This window comes from Rhamphochromis sp. 'chilingali' (assembly GCF_963969265.1).
Source record: "Rhamphochromis sp. 'chilingali' genome assembly, chromosome: 9".
Classification (NCBI taxonomy): domain Eukaryota; kingdom Metazoa; phylum Chordata; class Actinopteri; order Cichliformes; family Cichlidae; genus Rhamphochromis; species Rhamphochromis sp. 'chilingali'.
Genome location: NC_137936.1, coordinates 32,751,861 through 32,760,863, shown reverse-complemented (window position 1 = coordinate 32,760,863; position 9,003 = coordinate 32,751,861). Strand labels below are relative to the sequence as shown.

The window sequence follows — 9,003 nt, the reverse complement described above, 5'->3', positions numbered from 1 at the left end:
CATTTTGTTCACCATAGAACAGCAGATTGTCAACTGAATCTGTGGTCCTGCTCAGCATTAATTAATTTTCAGCTCGTTGTTTAGCTTCTGCCCCCACAACTTTACTTTGTTTGTTACTCCCCTTGTGGTGTTGTTTTAAGGCTGCTGCAGGCAAGGAGAAACATTTCCAAACAGCAAGCAGTTGAGGAGTAGTCGTTGAAGATAGTGGAGCAACTGCCAAAAGAGAAAGACTGAGAGATTCTTCTGGTGGCAGGTTATGGGTGTTAGAGCAATTAATGTTATCAGCAAATGCTATAAAGTTTTGCTAGCAAGCTGTCATAAGTAGGGGAATTTGCTGTAGAGATGAAAACTATTTTATGTATAACGCTGTAAAGATGTTTGCTGTTGAGCATTTGGGGGGGGGGAGTCAGTGGTTTCAAGTTAAAGCAAGTATACATTTCAAAAACATTGAACCTGCCAGAACAGAATGTTTATTTGACAGCTTTATAAGTTCATGCATTATTATTTTAAACCCTTGGGGCATCCTGGTGGATGGAGGATTTAAGACACTGACCATGCAGTCTGTCAGTGTTCAGCTATACTTCCTTTCTGGCATTTTGCCTTTTAAATATCTGCTGTCCCTGTTGAACAAAAGAGTTGAGAAATTACACTTATAATATACACTCAACAAAAATATAAACGCAACACCTTTGTTACTGCTCCCATTCCCCATGGGATGGACGTAGAGACCTAAAATTCATTCTAGATACACAATATAACCATCCCTCCCAAACAGTGGTCACAAATCAGTCCAAATGTGTGGTAGTGGGCACATCTGCTATATTGAGATAATCCATCCCACCTCACAGGTGTGCCACATCAGGATGCTGATCTGACATCATGAGTAGTGCACAGGTGTACCTCAGACTGCCCACAACAAAAGCCCACCCTGGAATGTGCAGTTTTTTGCGCTATTGGGGGTCTGGGGACCCAGAACCGGTCAGTATCTGGTGTGACCACCATTTGCCTCATGCAGTGCAACACATCGTCGCATGGAGTCTATCAGATTGTCAATTGTGGCCTGTGGAATGTTGGTCCACTCCACTTCAATGGCTGTGCGAGGTTGTTGGATATTCGTGGGAACTGGTACACGCTGTCGTATACGCCGGTCAAGCACATCCCGAACATGCTCAATGGGTGACATGTCCGGTGAGTATGCTGGCCATGCAAGAACTGGGACATTCTCAGCTGCCATCTGCCCTGAACAATGTGAACCATGATTCATCCGTGAAGCGCACACCTCTCCAACGTGCCAGACGCCATCAGATGTGAGCATTTGCCCACACAAGTCTGTTACGGCGACGAGCTGGAGTCAGGTCAAGACCCCGATGAGGACGACGGGCATGCAGTTGAGCGTCCCTGAGACGGTTTCTGACAGTTTGTGCAGAAATTGTTTGGTTGTGCAAACCAATTGTTCCAGCAGCTGTCTGGGTGGCTGGTCTGAGACAATCTTGGAGGTGAACCTGCTGGATGTGGAGGTCCTGGGCTGGTGTGGTTACACGAGGTCTGCGGTTGTGAGGCCGGTTAGATGTGCTGCCATATTCTCTGAAACGCCTGTGGAGACGGCTTATGGTTGAGAAATGAACATTCAATGCACGGGCGACAGATCTGGTTGACATTCCTGCTGTCAGCATGCCAATTGCACGCTCCCTCATTGCTTGTGGCATCTGTGGCATTTTGCTGTGAGACAAAACTGCACATTCCAGGGTGGCCTTTTGTTGTGGGCAGTCTGAGGTACACCTGTGCACTACTCATGATGTCAGATCAGCATCCTGATGTGGCACACCTGTGAGGTGGGATGGATTATCTCAATAAAGCAGATGTGCCCACTACCACACATTTGGACTGATTTGTGACCACTGTTTGGGAGGGATGGTTATATTGTGTATCTGGAATGAATTTTAGGTCTCTACGTCCATCCCATGGGGAATGGGAGCAGTAACAAAGGTGTTGCGTTTATATTTTTGTTGAGTGTATTTAAACTACCCAATAAATTATAATATAGTTTGGACACAAAATTCTATTAGTCAGAAGGTAAATTTACCTGTGAGATTTCACAAATAGTCATGTGGGGAAAAAATGTGTTTTCCCAGGATTCTTTGCGGTCTGTTAGAAACAAAACAGCCCATGATTCAACAGCAGCTTCTATATAATATTAATTTAATTCAGTAATGTTTATGGGCATTTGTTTATTCACAGCTTTCTTAAGGTCCCATCACAACATTTCCATCAGGTTGAGATCTGGACTTTACCTGGACAACTACAATACCTTGACTCTCCTTATTCAGGCATTCTGTTGTAGACTTGGGATCATTGTCATGTTGCATGACCCAGATTGGGCCAAACTTTAGCTGTCGGACAGATGGTCTCGAATCGACTCTAGAATACTTTGGCATACGGAGGAGTTGCCCAGCTGATGCTGATAGATACCAAATCACACTTAACAAACATTTAACTGAGGCCAATAAAGTATGAGATGAAGCACTAGGGTTTTGTGCAGCTTCTTTCAGCATTCCACAGTCTGACCAAATTTCCGAGGAAGATTTTGGAAAGTGTCTTGAATATTTTACGCACGTGAATAAACTTTCTCACTGTAAAATAATGGACTGCAAATGCTTGAAAATGGCCTTAAACTGCTTCACAAACTGGTGTGCAGCAACAGTTGCTAAGATCACTGTTAATGTCTTTTCTTCTTTGCAATGTGTTAACACACAGCTGAATGCTCTAGACAGCAAACTGCCAAATTGTCTGCTTTTATAGAGGGGCTCACATTTGCTGATAATCAGTTAATCAACTATATTAATCAACTACACGGCCTCTTAATCTCTATGGAAGTATAACTATCTTTTTGGCATGTAGTCACTGTAGTCACATACATATTTGCTCTGCAAAAGTATACTTTTTGCAGAGCAAAAGAGAGATGAATCAAGCATTCTAATAATGTATTTCCTAGTGCTAGTTAAAGTAAATACTACTCTTCATTAGATCAAAAAGTAAATGCTGGATTTTTACCTATGTCAGTGTTTTCGGGGTGTGACATTGCTACGGTTACTAAAGAAACTTGATACTTCTTTCAAATATTGCAAATTTTAAGCTTTCATAAGCTGTTGTTACTATTTCTAGCAGGTGTCCATGGCTCAAAGTCAGGCTCCATAAAGGTGTGCAGGAGGTGATTTGTACCCATGCAGCGTCAGTATGGTTCACACAAGCCTTCACGTTGGAGAAAATGCTTTGTCAACACACTGTGTTTATCAGTAAGGTGACAGTGTCATCGGGGAGAGGGCTGAATATTGGGAGGGAGGAGCTATGGATGATGGATTGAGGGCTGCATGAAAGGGCAGAGGGAGGGACGTTATCCCTCTGGTACCTTGTCGGTACTCGTGAGACAAGTAACACTGCAGCAGCTGCAGTCCACGTCATCCTGGAGCTCATATCTCAGGCATTTACCGCCCCTTTCCTCATTTCAGTGACAAATCGTTTTGCAGAGGAATACATCGATTATTTACCCTCTCAGCCTGACTCATGTAGTATATGAACACCCCTCGCTGTCCATCTTCCTGTCCTTCTTTGCCTGTCACAAATTCTATTATGAAGTGTTTAAGTGACAGGTCATGCTTCGACTGACTGCACTCTCAATGACATGTCCAGGATATAACAGGATCACACAAGAAAAAGATCCCTACATATTGAGAATGTTGACCTAGCTGGGTGATGTTTGCACATGCAAGTCTCTGTGTGGCCATGCTCTATGTGCATGAATTTCCCCTAAGTTAATATTTATGAATGTACATGAGCATGATGTTCATGTGAGAACACATAATGACATGTCAAGAGGTGAGTGTTGATGATCAATGGGAAAGCACAGACTGTAAAGTCTTAATAGTTTTCTGTGACCTTGAAGCCATGTGAAGTAGTCCTGCTCAGTATTACAGGGGCTCAGGAGACAGCCGATTCCTGGCTGCAGCAGAGCAAAAGTGAGATGAAGGAAGGATTTCTGGTTTCCATCAACTGGTTTTATATCCAGTAACATATTAATCAAACTGTGCTGCCAAATAGGATGACATTCTGAGAAAGTGCAAGGTTATGTTCAATTAAACTATACTAACTAGTATAGCATCTCTGTAATTAAAGTATTTCAATTTGAATTGGACTTTAGCTGCTTTATTAATCTGACAAAATCTCAGTTGCAGAAGGTGCAGAGGTATTTAAGTCTTCACACCTCAAGGGGAGAGCACAATCAGAATATACTAAACCCCTGTGAAAAGTTCAACCATTTATCAATAGAATTCACTAAAATATGTGTTGTAATTCATATTTTTCACACACTAGAATTAGCACGTTATAGATTTGCATCACATGTTTGCAGAGCCATTGTAAAAAGCAGATTTCTGTTAAGATTTAGAAAACAGTTGTGACAGTTTTGTCAATGGCAGGTGAAGTAACAGTTCACATCTGTGTACATGTGTAAATAAAAGGGAGGTGAAGCCCCTAGGATGATGTGTTCTTCTGCTTAGGGTAATGAGGGTAATGGCAAGTATTGTAACAGGGAAAAAATATGGTTAAATCCCAAGGTGAGGGTGGGTTGGATGATCCTGTATGTGGGTGCTTACTCTGCAGGAAAGGCGGAAAAGAGGGGGTCCCACACTCCCTTTGCCTCATCAAACAGCGATTGGCTCCTGCGGAGTAAATCTCCTATCACAGAGCTTACCTATCTCCAGTGGTGGAGGAGGGAGGAGGGAGAACAAAGCCAGGTGACCCCCACATTTAAAGTACAGTGAGTTCGCTTTACGTGTGTTTTAGTTTATCTGTGTTTGCGTGTGTGCGACTGTGTACGTTTGTGAGTATGTGTGGGTACCTCTGGCATCTCTGGTTTCGTATTCGGTGTTAAATTACCCAGTGGGAGCTTTAATAGAGCTTGAGACACTCTTGATTGTGAGTCTGGATAAGGGAGAGTGAAGGGAGTGAAGGGGAGCAGAGCGGAGCTGCCAGGCAGGATTAGAGAGGACACAATAACTTCTGCAGAGCGGGGACATGGGTGAGTGGTACAGGCATCTGCACACAGCTGGATTTAAACTTTTAACTTTTTAATTGAAAATTTGGACGTGATTTGGGAGCGCTTTGATGTTCAGACCTTGTTAAGGTAATATCATTTGTTGTGTCTTTCAGTATCATCTTGGTGTGAGATAATGCTGAGTTAACTCAATTTTAAGGTTTCTGCAGCAAAAAAAATCATTATAATAATTGATTCAAATGTCTGAGATCCAAGAACTCTGTCCAAAATGCACTTTTTTGTCCATTTTTTTTATTGGGCTCAGTAACTCCTTTCCAAACATATATCAATATACCATTTCAGTTGTTTGCATAACCTCTATATAATATTCTTACATAAGAACAGACTGTTACATTATCTGCTACATTGCAAGTGGAAACTGAGTCCCAAGTCTGTCAGGGCCCTTGGTGTCTAGTGGACACAGAGGTTGCAGCCTTCGAGCGTGTGTCAGGATTTGGTTACCTGTCCGAACCAGACAAACGGAATGATAAACAGCCTCTTAGAGATAAGGTAAATGTGATGCTGATAGACTATCCTGAGGCTGAACAGCGTCTGGATGGATTAAACAAGTCACTAGTTAGGTACTTACAGACAAACATTTAGATACTGAGACAAAATAAATGTGCTTTGGTTTTGATGAATCTCTGTTTTCAGTCATAAATGAAAGTTCAGATGTTTTTCTATAATGAAACAGCTTTGCCATACATATCAGCAATAATACCATCCATACTCCATGTAAGCATTTTTAGGGCCGAATTTGCCGAGTTTGTGTTTTCATTCAGGCTATTGGAGAGAATTTTATTTTGGGGGGGGGGGGGGATAACTGCACAAGCAAAGTATCAGATGGCTGGCACTCTGCTTATCTAAACAGGAGCTGACAGAGGTGTATTGCAGCATTTGTCCAATTTCACAACATTCCTTTTTCCCACCCCTATTTCACAGATTACACAGAGGTCTGAACCCAAAAAGTAGTGTACAGCTGCCTGAATGATAACCAGGAGGAGGGAGCCCCTGCCAGGATCTTCCGTGTGGCACTGGCTGTGGTGTCTCCTCTGTCTACAAAAAAACGTTGATAGACAGAGCTGTGGCTAGTGACAAGACAGGCAATGGAGGTGCCACTAGTTAATTTTGAGAACATGGATGATGTTGGCATCAACCTGGGAGACCCAAGTGATTCTGGGTACCCAACCTCACCTACATCAGAGGCCGCTGATCAGAACCTTTTAACCCAGCGTTTGACTTCTCCTCAACAGTCACCACACAGAAGACGACGCAGCCATCAGTCTGGTGCAGAGGGGCTCTCACCTTCCACTCCTCTTACACTGACCACTAAAGCCAACTCCAGCAGTGGCAGTTTGATCTCTAATCTAAAGCTCCTCAACAGTGAGTCTCCCACCAACAGTGTCTTCAGTAAGATGCCGAGGGATTATTACGAGAGTGAAGATTTGTTTGAAAAGCACTACATGGAAGAAAAAGATGAGAAAGTTGTCATCAATATTTCAGGACTGATGTTTGAGACCCAGCTCAGCACCCTGAATAAGTTTCCAGAGACACTGCTTGGAGACCCTATGAAGAGGATAAGCTATTTTGACCCAATGAGAAACGAGTACTTTTTTGACAGAAACCGCCCATCTTTTGATGGGATTCTCTACTACTATCAGTCAGGAGGGAGAATCCGCAGACCAGCCAATGTACCTTTAGATGTATTTGCAAATGAAATTGTTTTCTATGAATTGGGTCATGAAGCAATGGAGCAGTTCCGTGAAGATGAAGGGTTTATCAAAGAGCCAGAAGTTCTTTTGCCCACCAATGAACTCCAGCGACAGTTTTGGCTACTGTTTGAATACCCAGAGAGCTCCAGTGCGGCCAAATCTGTTGCTCTGGTTTCTGTCCTTGTTATTGTCATCTCTATCTTCATATTCTGCCTAGAGACTCTGCCAGAGTTCAGGGAGGACAATGACTTTATTCCGGGTGTAACCCAATTTATCAATGGCACCCGAGAAGATGCTAACCTTCATCAGACCACTAAAAACCTGCTAGCATATTTCACTGATCCCTTTTTCATAGTGGAGACTATTTGCATAATTTGGTTTTGCTTTGAACTCGGTGTCCGCTTCGTAGTGTGCCCAAGCAAAAGTGATTTCTTCAATAACATCATGAATATCATCGACATCGTCTCTATTATTCCTTACTTTGTAACCCTGGGAACAGAGCTGGCTACAACACCTGATGACGATATGAACTCTAGTCAGAACATGTCTTTAGCAATCTTAAGAATCATCCGACTAGTGAGAGTCTTCAGAATTTTTAAGCTCTCCCGACACTCAAAGGGACTTCAGATTTTGGGGCAGACCCTGAAAGCCAGCATGAGGGAACTGGGCCTGCTAATCTTCTTCCTATTTATAGGAGTCATCCTATTCTCAAGTGCCATCTACTTTGCAGAAGTGGATGAGCCCCAGACACAATTTGTTAGCATCCCTGATGGCTTCTGGTGGGCTGTGGTGACGATGACCACTGTGGGTTACGGCGACATGTGCCCCATCACCATGGGAGGCAAAATGGTCGGCACTCTCTGTGCCATTGCTGGTGTCCTGACCATTGCCCTACCCGTCCCTGTCATCGTGTCCAACTTCAACTATTTTTACCACCGTGAGACTGAGCAGGAGGAGAAACAGGTGATGGATGCAGCAGCAGAGGCTGCCCAGAAAATGTCAGCTGCAAATAAGTGTGGAAGCACACTTTCACTAAACAAAAGTAACAGCACCTGGCAGAATGAAAAGAATGGCATGCACTGATAAAGAAACTCAAGTATTTATTTATATAAAGGGCATGAAAAACAAATGGACAAAACAAACATATCCATTAATAAGATACACTGGCTAATCAGTTTATCTTTCTCTCTATTTTATACAACAAACATGGCAGCATTTGTGCAGATAAATTACAGTATTAATAAGAACCGTGTGGTCCTGTGGCAACCAGGATAGGCTCCAGCCACCCTGCAACTCTGACTTAGATAAAGGGTTATGGATAAATCTATGGATGTATGTTTGGCGATACAGTTTTCACAGAAGTTGTCTGCCTGCATGTGAATGTGTCAAAGTGCAATTACTACAACTACTGTCAGTTACCTTTATGAGAATGACTGAAAGGTATAACATATTATCTTTCATTCAGTGCACTTTGAAGAAAAATGTCATAGCAATTATGTACTTGAGGCAAATACTTAATCTTGGAAAATGTTATTGTTAGAGTAAATACTGTAACGACGGGACAGGCAGTTGTATAATGTCCCTCTGGGCTGTATTAGCAGACTAAGTGACGGAAGAAAACAAATCAAAAATTATTTTGAGCAGCAGTAGAACTGGAAGTATATTCAGTACTCATATTACATCACAGTCCCATGTCAGTCTATACTTCATCATAATCAGCAGAATCTTGAGAGGACTTGGCATGATTTTCAAGGGCAGATGAATGTATCCAGGCAAAAGGACATCAGCACACGCAGTGACTTATCAGCAAATCTATTCTTGTGGAGAAGCAGCGCTTCTCCATATGACACAGCATAACAATATCTGTGTGACAAACAGTTGGCACATTAGCATGTCCGCCATAAATCTTTTAGATGGCTGAAGAATATAAATCTAATATAATAGAGTATAATGTTGTACATGCAGTAGTTGCATGAAAAAGTTTCAGCTTTTAAAATCAACTTTTCTTTTATTATTTGGGATTTTGCTCCAAATTATGCACATTAGATATATGGATCACCTTCTAAAGTGTAATGTGAATTTACCCTTTAAAAAACACATCAATCCAATGCACTTAATGCTTTTTTCCACATATCTCTTAAGCACTTTTGGAATTTTGCACCATCCACTGTTGGCAGGGGAAAAAAATGTGTAAAAAAAAAT

At 42.2% G+C, this 9,003-nt stretch overlaps 1 protein-coding gene across 1 annotated transcript; it reads left to right on the top strand.

Moving 5' to 3' along the window:
* The first annotated feature begins 4,904 nt into the window (after positions 1–4,904).
* LOC308402351 (potassium voltage-gated channel subfamily A member 10) lies at positions 4,905–8,299 on the top strand. Its single transcript, XM_080891118.1, has 2 exons — positions 4,905–5,074; positions 6,032–8,299. The coding sequence occupies exon 2, from the start codon at positions 6,196–6,198 to the stop codon at positions 7,882–7,884; it is 1,689 nt and encodes a 562-aa protein (XP_080747244.1). The 5' UTR covers positions 4,905–5,074; positions 6,032–6,195; the 3' UTR covers positions 7,885–8,299.
* Positions 8,300–9,003: the final 704 nt, after the last annotated feature.

What these genes read in the sequence shown, in the direction of transcription:
- LOC308402351 (XM_080891118.1), top strand. Translation starts at nt 6,196, where the DNA reads ATGGAGGTGCCACTAGTTAATTTTGAGAACATGGATGATGTTGGCATC.